At 33.6% G+C, this 13,581-nt stretch overlaps 1 protein-coding gene across 8 annotated transcripts in view; it reads left to right on the top strand.

Annotated features, from left to right (window-relative positions):
* The window catches only part of FSTL5 (follistatin like 5), a 415,275-nt gene that overhangs the window by 275,451 nt on the left and 126,243 nt on the right, over positions 1-13,581 (top strand). For all 8 annotated transcript variants that reach the window (XM_040555979.1, XM_040555981.1, XM_040555984.1 and 5 more), the window contains one exon: positions 10,519-10,715. In XM_040555979.1, coding sequence (XP_040411913.1) covers positions 10,519-10,715 — 197 coding nt within the window. The remainder of the gene's footprint in view (positions 1-10,518; positions 10,716-13,581) is intronic.

A 13,581-nucleotide genomic window follows, 5' to 3' on the forward strand; every position in this document is an offset into this window, starting at 1 on the left:
TGTAAAGTGAGTTTTGTGTAATTGTACCATTTCTTCCCTAATAGTGGACAAAATGGCTTTAATTTCTTGTTTAAATTTTGACAAATCACAGTTTGAATAAATGCACCCCACTTTGACAGAAGCCAGTGTCATCACTTAGTGGTGATATGTAGACATATTTTGTGAAGTATGTAGAGAAGAGTATATAGAAACACTAGGAAATCACACAGAAGTAAAACTACTTTTTAAATATGTAATTATGTGAGTAAGGACGTTTTCTGCTGGAGGTAGTGTTTATGGAAAGGAAAGCTTCAGTTGTAAGAAAACAAAGCCATGAATTTAATTGCAATCGTTGCAAAGCTGAGGAGTCTAACCTTTTCTTTAATAAGGTCTTTCTACATCAAACCACAGATGAGAAATAAAGATAGAAGGCTGTACATCAAGACAGACAGTAACATCTTTGAAACAATACCAGGTCAGCAGGCTTTTTGTAGTTGTATAGAGAAATATGTCTAAAACTTTTATTTCTTTGTAATGAAGCTAGAATAAAATTTAATGATCTACTCTCTCTAGGTAGCCTTTTATGTGACTATGAAAGGAGATACCATGATCCAAATTTTGTTTAGGGATTACTGGTCAAAATAGACTTGAATGTCATCCCACAACTTTGCAAGACACGCAATGCATCTCTAAAAGGAACCTTAAACTGAGCTTATGTAGGCCAAGCTTTTCTCTTGCATTTACAGAAGTCTATATTCAAGGATTAGTATGAGCAAAAATTCAGATGCGAGTATATATGTATGATGCCAAATGGTCATTAAAAGAATACTGAGTTTTTAATGTAAAACCTCCACACAAGGTATTACCAATGAATGTGTGTCACAGTACTTTACCTTTGCCTCATCCATCATGTCATAATACTGCAAGGTGAGCCGTAATATGAGGCAAGTCATTATAAAATAATAGCAGCCATGTTGACAATAGCATATGCCCTTCATGTGTAGCCAAGGGAAATACTGATATAGATCTTCATAGTACACTACTGTCTTTTCCTACATCTCTTATCTGTCTTTCTTTAGTAGTAGATTAGTTAAGCATGTAGAAATTTAAATACAGTAGTTGACGTGGTAATATTAAAATAAATAGTATTGCACACAGGTCTCAGTTGTCTGCAAGGTTTCTGATTTCACTAAAATCCTTTTTGACAAGGTTGTCTTTCCAACCATTATGACTAGCTTTAAACAGATTTTGAAATCTAACAACACATTTTCAAGCCTATACTAAATACGGTAGAGACAGAGTCAACCTGGAAGTGACACATGAAGCTGGTACAAGTTATGAGCTTGATCGCGGGCTTATGCTGGTGCCAAAGCAGTATGGTTAGGTTACATTCTGGTGTGGATTCAAAGGCAAATTCCTTGCTTCCTTACTGAAGTTTCAATTCATAAATCTTGTTTTCCTTCTTTTATTGCCAAACTAGAGTATTTGCTTCTGTTTCTGCAGAAGGAACAGAGAAAATGGAGAACAGATACAGAACTATGATGTTCAACCTGGGAAACAGTATTTGTCTCCTTCTTAGAACAGCTAAAATCAAGTTTAATCATATAGACTTACTGACCTTGATCCCCCATAGCTCAGATTTCTCTGATTTGCACTAACTGATATCGTAATCATATCTCAAAGATGAGTAACCCTGTAGAATGTGCTTTATATTTTTTGTGGTTAAAGACAAAAACCCACACCCTTTGTATTGACTTGATAATGCAGGGTCTAAGGACTTGCCTGATCTTGCCTTAGTCTGAGATGATTTTACGTTTTTGAAAAATTGCCAGTTTTCAAATTGCCTACCTATTGCTATTGCCTACCCTGTTTACCTTCTTAAGCTCTCTCAATGGCATGTACAGATGATCTTTGCTTGACAAACAATAGCCTTTTCTTTCAACAGAAGCTGGAGAAGTATTTCTTCATTTTCAAACTTAACCTCATTATGAGAAAGAATAGGCAGGTTCAGACTGTGAAACATAGAGAAATATAAAATACCCCAAACACCATAGAAAATTCAACCCCCGCGCCCTGAAACAGATACTGAAAGTACCTCTCACTTATTATTCCTCTTAAGGGTGTTCCCAAGGCCTTCTCCACACCTCACTCTTGAAAAAGGTTGAAGCCTTAGTACCCAGAGAAAAAATGGAAGGGTAAGCATAAGATAGGCACTTCCAAAAGATACTAGAAAAAATTAAAAAGTAATTTAAAATAATGTTATCTGTGTTTTTGAAGCTTTTCTGAATTACTTATGTAAATTGGGCCAATACTGTTAAAATATTAATTGGAACAACAATAAAATATTAGTTCATATATATATATATATATATAATTAATTAATTCTCTTTTCATATAGCAAAGTCTGACTGTGAAAGCTTTTGTAATTATTTTAGCACCAAAAGCTAAGCTGTGGTAAAGCTGAAACAATGGAAGTCATGTGAATATGCGATAGAGAGGGAGAAATAGAAATGGAGCCACAGAACTGTCCCTTTTAGCTGTAGTGGCTTTTTAGTTAGACTTAGCCCAGTCTCACCTCACCCTCACCTTCATAAATACTCTGCATTTTTGATAAACCTTTAGGAAAAGGGAGATTGTGACTTTAATTTCATCTCTTACAATAACTTTTTTTTTTTTTTTAAGAGAACCCTCTGGTAAATGCTGTCTGAGAAGCAAAAGCAGAACTCTCTATAGATTTGTGGCTAAGCTTGCATCCTATATGTATTTCCCTTCTGGATTTGGAATATATTTTAATCTTTTTTTATTTTTTTATTTTCAGTGTAGACCTATGCTGTTTAATAGTTCTCATAGTATCACTCTAAACACTGCAAAATAAAATTCGTCCAACCCCTGTGGGACAAACATCAATGGTTGGGTTAACTCCACTAGACGGGAAAAGCAAATGCTGCATTAAACTCCTGTCTCAGCCTTCATTTTTAGCAATGTCTGCCTTTGCATCACACTGTCTTTGTCTTTTTCCTCTCAGGTTTTCTTTAATAACCTGGGAAGCACAAGGAAGCCCATATATCTTCTCCTTAATGTCACATGTGAAATCTTACTTGTGAAGTTAAAGTTGTTTTTGCAGTGTATGGGACAAAGAAAAAAATGAGCTGAAATCTTGAGCCACATACAAGGAATTAAAACAAACAAACGAAAAAACACAAAAACCCCGAACCACACAAAAATCTGGAATAAGTAATCTCCACCACACGTTGAGTAAAATTGAATAACATCTGAAATGATGTGATATGTTTAGAAGTTTAGACACATTTGTTAAATGTTCCCATTTTATCTTTTCTTCTTTATGGTAGTGTCCAAATATAAGCATCAGAAATGTAAGAAATTTTGAGAAGTGATACCACTGGTTGAGTTCTGTGTGGGTTTGTTTTTTTGTTTGAAGGGATGATCATTCCTGTAGAAGAGGCTTTGCATTTATCAGTTATGTACATAACTCTGCTTGTGGTGGTTGTGATGCTAACCTGCAGTCCAAATAACCAGCATATTCAGTGTTTTCTCAGCTGGGGCAAACGATGTTTTGATTACCGTCAAGCTTGTTAAAATCTCATCTTGAAGGTGAAAGGTTATATATTTTTTTCTTTTCTACGAAGACATCTGTGGAGATAACCATATAGCATTAATACGTAGGAGTTCACCACCACTACTCCTCTAAATGTTTAATTTATTTAATGCATCTACTGCGGGAAAAGTACTTTTCTTCATCTACTGGTTGCTTTTTCACACTGTATAACATTAGCTCTAGCTAGCCCTGTAAAATAAATAAATAAATCTTTGAAATTCCTGTTGTTTTTTTTATTTATTTAAGATTTTGTTTATGCAAATGTGATTCAGCTTCTAATGGTGTTTAACCAAAGTGTTGCATCTTTAAGGAAAATTGGCATAATTTATCTAAACTATTCATTGTTTAAGCACTGAAAAGCTGTTTATATTTGTCTGCAGATAAGACTGGACACCAGATTTGTGCAGATAAAGGAATATTGACTTCTGTCATATGAGATTTCTAATTCTGAAAGATCAGTATGGTTCAGAACATTTTCACCAGTAATATTTGAGGAAAGAAAAACATTTTTCTTTATTTGCATAGTACAGCTAAGGCTTTGAAAAGCTAGCTTCAATTTTATTTTGTATACCAGCTATGGTAATCGCTTAAAAGTGCTTGGCTAAGGACACCAGCAGATATAACTTGAACAATTCGTGTGTGCACCTGTCAGTGGATAGTAGGGATTTTGTGTGGGAGATGTTTTTATACATATATTTCACATAAATATGCAACACTGGATTAAAAGTTCTTAACAATTCTTATAGCTACTTAAACCTCTTTCCACAGAAGAACTGTAGAAGTCCTTAAAGCTCAAATATCTGGCTTTCCGACAATAATCCTGAATTTAAATTTAGACAATTATGTATCAGTCATTGAAAAGTACAGACGCTGCAAAATAGAACATGAAGCAATCAATTTGCTGTTTGTTCTCCCTTTTTTTCCTTCCCAACAATGGTAGAAAATTCTCACCTGCTATTTAATATAAAGAAGTAGCAGGGAAAAGTATTGATGTGTTAATACCCGTTTATCCAGGAATTTTGTATTGAAAAATACTTGTTCTGAGTGTACAGCCCTCCTTATGCCCCTCTTAACCTCTGAACCCTAGATCACAGGTCTTTGTACAAATGAGATCACTTCTGCTCAAGGGCAATTCCAGAGCTTCATGAGAAGAGTGGAGAGTAAAGGGTCAAAACTGTTGAGCTCTAGTTTTGAAAAATAAGAATTTGATGTTGGAAAATAAGATACTGTGAAACTGGTATCTGAGCCTGAAGTTTGGCTTTCAGATAAGCCTAAGCAATTCTGGCTGTTTGAAACATGCCTTCATTTGTTAGGGCTCCAAATAACTTTACAACTTTCATACTTTATCTGTTGTGACTGGATCTTGAAAACAGCTGAAAGGATAAAGAACTTCAAGTTGTCTCATGTGTGTTTCAAATGCAATTAAGATCAGGCCTTATCTGTAGTGACTTCTGTGTATGGGGGTGTATGTGTGCACGAGTGTGGATGTATGTATCTGATTAGTTCGTGTGTGTATATAATATGTTGTTTTGGATTAATTTCTCATTTTTACTTCAGGGAATACCATTTGTAATTTTGCAGTGAAGCATTTTGGCTAATTAGCTTATTCTGAATTTGTTCAAAATGCACGTAGAAAATTAACAGTAGTCTTGTTGCATATCTATTCAAATTAAATAAATAAATCCTGATGTCAGTTCTGGAATATGGTAAACTGTATGTGATATTGTCCACTGAAAACTAGTTGCTGCTTTGGGGAGAGCTGATGTTATTTTAATTTTGAAGGAAAAATGGCTTTGAGAAAACCATTTGTGCTAGATAGATACGACAGCTCAAAATCATAAAATACATAAGAATACAATTGTGTAGCTGATAACTTTCTTTTTGTGCATACAGAGACGCTCCATGAATATTAATGACTCTTGATACCTCTCTGAAGTAAGAGTTATTCTTACTTTAGACATGTTAAGGCAAAGAGCGGTTAAAATGCCTTCATTACCTGTGAAGGTGGTAGAAGAACTGAGAACAGAAATCAGATGGTTTGTATTACATTTTTAAAATGATATGATTTTTCTTTCCATCTCTATGTACACCAGTACTTTCCCCCAAACTATGGAACACAAAGCCCTGAGATTTGAACTTGGGTTTAAACAATGTTGATTAACTATTATCCTGATTGAATCTTAATGTTCTTCTACAGGCGTTAGCAATACTTACACCATCATTATTCTTAAGTTTTCACAAATAGCTAATTAGTTTTGATATATACCTTTTTCTCTGGCAAATTAAGGCCTAAATTGTCCATTTTTTTCTCTGTTATGAACAAATATCATTGTTAAAACTGTCTAGGATGGCAATAGCACTCAATCTCTAACTTTCAGCTGTTTCCTAGGTAACAGGGATACAGCTGCAAAACTCTGCTGTACCAAATGGAAGGAAACAAACAGTCAAGTGTTTCCACTTCTATTCTATAATTTGAATTAAGTAAATCCTAGGAGTAGCACTGTTTCAGAAATTACAAGGTATGGGACAGCAGAATGACGCTCTGATTCTAGTGTGTTTGTGTTTTCTGTCACTTCTGGGTTTCTGCACACCTTCTAGGATTTCATGGGAGATGATAGAAAACTTGTAAAATAAATCACAGCAGAGAAGTTTTCTTTGCAAAAACTTGCTATGTAGGAGAATTAATCTTTTACGTGCATGAAACAAACAAAAATCGAACAAGAAAACATAAATTTTCCATGATTGCTTTCCAGTACTTTTAGAAATTAGCCATTTATTTATATGAGAAATGTAGTTCAGAAATGAAGAAGGAAAAAAGTATCAAAAAACTGAATTAAATTATTAAGTTATGCACAATGAATAGATTACTTTTTCATATATAGATATAATTATATATGATCTAGTCAGTCTTTTTCACGTTAAATGTTTTTGTATTCTTCAAGCTTTCAGAAGTTATTACGCAAATAACAGGGATTTGCCATGATGCTATAATGCAATTAATTTAAAGTTAATATTGGCAGATGTAGTCTGACTCATTTATGGGAAAAATACTTTAGGAATATAAATTGAGAATTTTCTTTTGAAACCATAATCAGAACTGAAACTGTGCTGCATTTTGTTGGTCTAGATGTAACAGTATAATCATTGTGATAAATTTGAAAATGTGCCAACAATCCGAAAAGTGTTGTTGTGAAGTTCGTCTTCTGTCCTGGTAACTGCCAAATCATACTTTCTGGTTTTGATAAATGCCATCTTCTTTGGCTCTTGTAGCATTGGGAGTAATACAATTTATAGCAGAGTTCCAGTAGTTTTGTCTTTCTCCATTACTTTAAGCATAAATTACTTTTCCTCACTTTCAGGTTTGTTATACTTGTTCCCGAGTTACCATTCGCGTGCCATTCAGACAACTATTTCCTGAGTAATATTGATTAAGTTAGAACACGAGTAAATGCAGCTCTCCAAGTTCTTCCCTGTGTTGCTGTTTCAGCCCAGGGGTGCCCTTCTGTAAACATCAACAGAGCCTCGTTCTTCTAATATAAACATCTACCTCACATTGCCTTTTACTGTAATATCCAAGAAAGCCATGACAGTGAATTAAGAGGATGGTTTGTTAAAATAACTGTGTGTCGTGTTGACTAACAGGTAAAAGGGTCAGGGGATACAGCTTCCCTATTATAGACAACTGTGTCATAGTGCATAGTGTGGTTGCAGGGAGTATGGAGCTACTGTTGGCAAAGGTTGTAGTTGTTGTTGTTGTTTTTATTATTTTTTATATGTGGGTCAGACTAACCTATGTAGAGGAACAAAATAGCATGTTTTAAAACATAAATGATGACAAATATATTAAAAAAAAAAACACACAAGTGTTTTTTCGGAAAGGTGTTAGTGGTATTTTCATCACAAGGATTGTTTTTCAAACAAGTTAGTCTGAAGCACTGAAAGAATGAGACTCCAGCAAACATAAGCACACCAGAAGCCAGTGGACTGTCAGGGCCAGCACTGTAATTCAGAGTCAGGTTGATCTGAAGAGTGAGAAAGTACACAGTGAGAGCAAATTACAGGTATTATCTTGCAGCCATGGTACAAACAACTTCATAAAGAGCATTGCCTTTACCACCATTGTTGAATTTAAAATAATCACTGCTGAAGATGGGTTGCAGAGACATGAAATTTCTTTGTGAACTATATTCACCTTGCTTATAGCTGGTTTTCAATGGACTGCTGTCATGATTAATGTTTCAGTAGCTAGTAGCTACGTCTTTGATAATTAGTATCTTTCACTAATTCTATTTTTCATTAATATTAAGGAGACATTAGTCTTTTCTGTTCATTATTAATACAGCATATTGATAAGTTTGAGCTACTTTTTTAGGTTAAAAATATTTCCAAAGGAAATCATGGGAATAGGAATAGGAAAATGAGAAGTTATCTCAATATAGGATACACATAACAAATGATTTTCTCTCTGAAGAGGTACTGTGAGAGAATAAATTAGTTTATCTATTCATTAAACTTTAGATCTAAAAGAAAGTTTAAAGTGCATAAAAATGTCTTTACTGGACTGCGATGGAACTTCCAGACTTTTTCCATAACCATTAATCTCTGAGTAAAAAGTATGAAAAGTGACTATTACAATGCTTTTCATGACCACATGCTTTATAAAATTTATTTTTGTCTCTAAATTTGTGCTGCTTTATGCAACTTTTCATGTGGGAATCTGTGCTATCCACGCAAATGTTCTTCATTAAAAAGTATATATTATCGTCTCGATTGTCTTTATGTATGTGAGAGCATTTATTCAATTCCTGATCAATCATTAAAATGAGAGGCATTGTTCTATGCCTCAAAGGGTGGAGGGAAGGATCATGACTTTTTTTTTTCAAGTTAATTTTCCATTTCCTTTTCAAACTCAGACCTTTCATGGCTCATCAGAGATACTGTAACAAATCTAGGATTTAATTGATATTACTAGGAAGTAAACTGCTTTACGTATTTATGTTCCATATTTTTAATGTAAAAATACCTCTTTGCAGTTTTAGTATCGCAGACTGAGAACCACTTGATCAAAAATAATTTACAGGGGATAAAATCTGGATGTGGTAATTAGGTCTGAGCAGTGTATTATGTAATACATTGCTTGTGTTCACGTTTTTCTCAAGATTATAGATAAAATTGGGAGCATGTCATGTGTAGTGTTAGATTTCTGTTGCACTGGAGGAAAACCAGACTCTGTCTCCCTGAGGAAACAACAGTCTAGGGAATGCAAAGATGACACATGCTTTCTTGGTTCAGTCTTTTGGAGTTCAACACCAATGAACTAAAGTCTGCTGAAATGTTGTGCTTTTCCTTCCTCACCCCCTGGAGCCTGCATCCATTCAGATGGCAATGTTTGCTCAATACAGATTGAGAATAGCTAAGGAATAATTCTATTTCCATAATGAGTATTCTTATGCTAGACCCCTGAAAAGCAGATATATAGAAAGTAGTCTTATAAATTGCATGTACTCAATCTCTATGCCTCTGGTAGGTAAGGACAAATCTGTGAATACTATGCGTAGCTTAGGCTGTCAGCTAAATACAGCTTAGGTTTGTTTCTTGCTGTTAATACAGTGGGGTTTGTCAGATAGCTATATATCAGACAGTGACATGTAGAAAACATATATATATATATATATATATATCCTAGAGGTTTGGATTCTTAAGAATATTTTGCCTGTGCAATTTAACTTCAGTCTTAGGAGTCCTCCTCTTCTAGATCTGAGTCTCACTGTAAGGTAGTGAGGAACATTTAAGAACTTTCTCTCTCTCTACCTTATGAAAGGGTGATGGAGGTATGTAGTGATGCAGTCGCTATAATAATGCATACACCATTAAATACACCAAAATAATAAACTTCAGTGTCGTAAATGTAACAAAATAAAACAAAGCAGTTCTCTAGGCAATTTGTTTGAGGTAAACATTTGTTCCTCATTTACACTTGTATTTTCATTAGCATCTGAAAGAATTGGAACATAGCTTTCTTTGCTAAACAGCATAGCATATCGCTGTGGCATTGGATTCTCTATTTGGAGATAACAAGTAGTAGCCAACTAAATGTTTGCAATAAATACATTGTAACTATATTTTGCTAGTCTGCATTTACGTATCTGATCTTATTAAAAACACTTTTGAAGTATTAAGGTTATCTCAATAAAAACAAAAATTTCTAAAACAGTATCTATGTTCAGTTTGAAATGTACAGCGTCTGATGTAAGAGAATAACAGAAATAGTTGTTGTGTTATGGTTTAGAAATAAATAGCAACTGTAATTACTGACTGCAATCAGTGTATGAAGGATATTTGTTGGAGCAATTTTCACTTTATAGGAACACTTGATAATGAAGAGACTTAACTAGATCTTATCATAGACATCCTTTCTCTTCCCCGGTGATCCCAATTTCTTTTGTTCATGTAAGTTTGATATGTCCAGTACATGAAAAGATAAATCTAGTTTATGAGCACTCAAGTGTAATTTCTACTTTCTGAAGTCAAATGTTGTTAGGAAGTATATTATTTGAAATGTGTGATTTCCTATAATATTTTCAGGTTTTGAGGTATTATGAATGTTTACATAAAATACATTAACAAAGGTAACATTTTACAAAATCTTTAGATGCTCCTTTCTTTATGACTTTCCTTGCTTGCCATACACAGAAAACTAAACGGTGCCTAGAACTGCAGTTATTTTTGGCCTTAATCTGAAGACCAGATAAAAAAATTATATGGATCAAACCACTACAGGACAAATTCCTTGCCTCATAAAGCAACCCTGTGGGTGTTACAAGAAGTTAATACTCTTCTTCTTCTTTTTTTTTTTTTTTCATTTAAGCTCTTTCTAAGAAATTAAATTCAAAATAAGCTTATGTTGTGTATTTCCTTTTCAGGCGATAAATGCAAACCTACTGAATACACTAAAGTGAAAAATATGTTATTGGATCTACAAAGTCGGAGATATGTTGCACAATCAAAAGATAAAAATGTTGATGAGAAAATGGCTTTAAAAAAGATTCTCGTAGATCAAATGTTTAATTATTTTGATTCAGACAGCAATGGACTTGTGGACACAAATGAATTATCTCAGGTAAGATTTAGATTTTGTTTCCATTATTCATGGTAGCTATTCATTTGCTTTTGTCCAAACTTATACGTGGAATATTACGTCTCAGTATGCTTTCACTTTAGAAAATATATAAGAATCTTTGAAGTGGAAAACTTAATTCAAGAATTTTGGAAAAAAAAGTGAATTATTCAGGAATTCTGTGGTAATTATTGAGAAGCTTGAATACAGTGCTTTAAAATATACATGGGGGGTACGAACGCTATAGGTTGCTTTGGTCATGAAATGTTTTATTGTCCACTGCATGCAATCATAAAATCCAACTGTATAGATGTATTTTAGGAGTAAAAAATAAATAAATGATATTTTAAAGTATTTCTGTAATGCTAAATGAGTATTACTGCTTTATGCAAGTAGTAAAATAAGTTAGCGCTGAAGAAATACAGTAGCAGTTTTGGATGGAGTTCATGGTGTCTCTAAACAGCAAGCTTTATTAACTAATTACAGATTTACACCAATAACTGTTGTTCCAGAAGGCACGACAGCACTAGTTATAATCGAACCCAAAGAACTAACTATTAAGTGTTGTTATAACAAATGTATTTTGATTTAATGGGCAGTGTAGAAATCCATTTTTGAAAAACCCAGCCATATTAATGTATCAAATACTAGGCAGCCATGGAAAAAATTAAAGACAAGTATGATTTTTTAGAGGCCACTCTTGATCATAATCCCTTATTTTAAAAAGAGAGGCAGTCTTAAGAACTATTTACAAGTGAATATGAAATTCACTAAGGTGTTAAACTGGTGTTATTATTTTCATACTGTTAACTTCTAAAGTTTAAGTGGCAATTTCCAGGAATAGAAGCTGCGTGCAAATATAGGTACAATTACAAATAGCAATAGATTACTTGTTTTAAATATATGCATTTCCCATACTATAAATGTTTTTTTCCTACTGATTTTTAAAAATCTTTCAGAACTTCTGCTTTTAAGAGAAATTGGTGCCTTTATGTATTTTACAAATGATACTTCTTATACTGCATAAATATATAACATACATAGCAATCACAGATATAGATGTACAAATTATATTTAATACTTATATGTATGTATCATTAACTCTTGAAGTAGAATGTGACAGTGACTGGTGTATTGTTTGGCAATATGAAGAAACTGAATTTTAGATCATTCTCTATTGTACCACTTGAAAGTAGTTTGGCTTTGTTGCCGTAGTCCCCATATGGCTACTGCAACTACTGGAAAATAGATGGATACTTTTACCACTAGAAATCCATTGTCTAATTATCAGTGAATCATAATCTTTCCGTTAGAGGAACAGGACTAAAGTACTACTACTGAAGGTCAGTATCAAAAACTTTTTTTTGCATAATTTCTAGGTGTATATATAAAGAAAAAGAAATTCAGTTTCTCTACATATACTTTTCCTCTTATTTCTTTCTTTATGCCCACCTTAGTTAAAAAATAAAAATCTTCCATTAATGTGTTTTCAGCTATGTTATACATACATTCTTCATGCACTTCTATAAAATGAATTTATAGTGGCATCTGTATAGTAATGCTTTTTCACAAACATGGAAACAGGTCAAACGGCCTTAAACCCCAGTCATGGAACTTTATTCTTTTTGCTAAAATTTGTAGCAGAACATCAAATTATTCAATCCAAAGAATAATGCAAAATAAATTCATTGTTCATGCTGTGTGGTTTGTTATTGTATGTTTTGATGAGACACAAAAAGCTAACCTGTTGCCCTCAGAAATCATTCTTTAGTCAGTTTGAACAAAAAAGAAAATTAGATGAATGCATTTCTCTTGAAGCCTTCTTGATAGCAGAAGTTTCAACTGTGAACCTTTGTCTCCCATTCGTATCGTAAAAGGAAACACTGAATCACCTTTGCTATCCATAATAGTGTGCAGCTTTGCAGTTAAGCCCCAGCTCTTCTGTAATCTCAGTATTTGTAAATTTTAGCCTTTGATGGAGTTTCTAGCCTGCATATTTTTAGATAACAAACTAAGCATGTGACTCAATTCTGTCCAAAGACTCAAAACAAGAAAGCAGATTAAAAGAATTTGGTGTAATATCTTCAAATGAAATGTGCTGCTTTTCAGGGCATTATTAGTGATTGTTGAAAACTTGACACGTTCATTCTGCTCTAGTTCAGCAAACCAAATGCTTTTTGTTCTTGTTGAATGAGAGTTTGATAAATCATTATTTTTTTTTCCTACTGTCAAGTGGGATTACACTCTTGTTCTCTTCTGCCCTTAATATATGTGAGGTATTTCTAAAAATTGGACTTGCTGTAGGGAGGAGGAAAGGAAAAAGAAGACCCAGTCCAGAAGTTAGTGATTTATAAAGTGATAGTGGTCCCAGGCACTGAGAGAATGCTGGACCCATTAACTTTCTTGAGAAGATGATTACATTTTACCATGTATCTGTCTCTTTTTCCAATGTGTGGGGTAAAATGTTTGAAAGGTCTTGCTACTTCCTGAGGACAAAATAGGAGTCACTGCTTTACTCTCAAAAATGTTATCAGGAGTAGAAGAATTTTCATCAGTTGTCCTCAGCCAAAATTTTGCAGTGTGCAGGTCTATCATAAATAATACTGCCTTTCTGCACTCTAATAACTTTGAGACCATGAAAAATACTATATTATAGAATAAAAGGGGTCCTACAGTTAATTTATGTTCAGAATTAATGTTGAGCTAAAACTTCATTTGTTAATGCATATTGTTAATATTAAATCTCCTCTATTTTGTTGCGCAATGACTGCAAATTCCTTGATGGCATTATGTTATCTTATACGTGTCTATCTAGACATTCTACCTCATGTAAAATTGAGAGTAATCAGCTGGAGATTGGAAAGGATGA

Source organism: Cygnus olor, chromosome 4, assembly GCF_009769625.2.
Source record: "Cygnus olor isolate bCygOlo1 chromosome 4, bCygOlo1.pri.v2, whole genome shotgun sequence".
NCBI lineage: Eukaryota > Metazoa > Chordata > Aves > Anseriformes > Anatidae > Cygnus > Cygnus olor.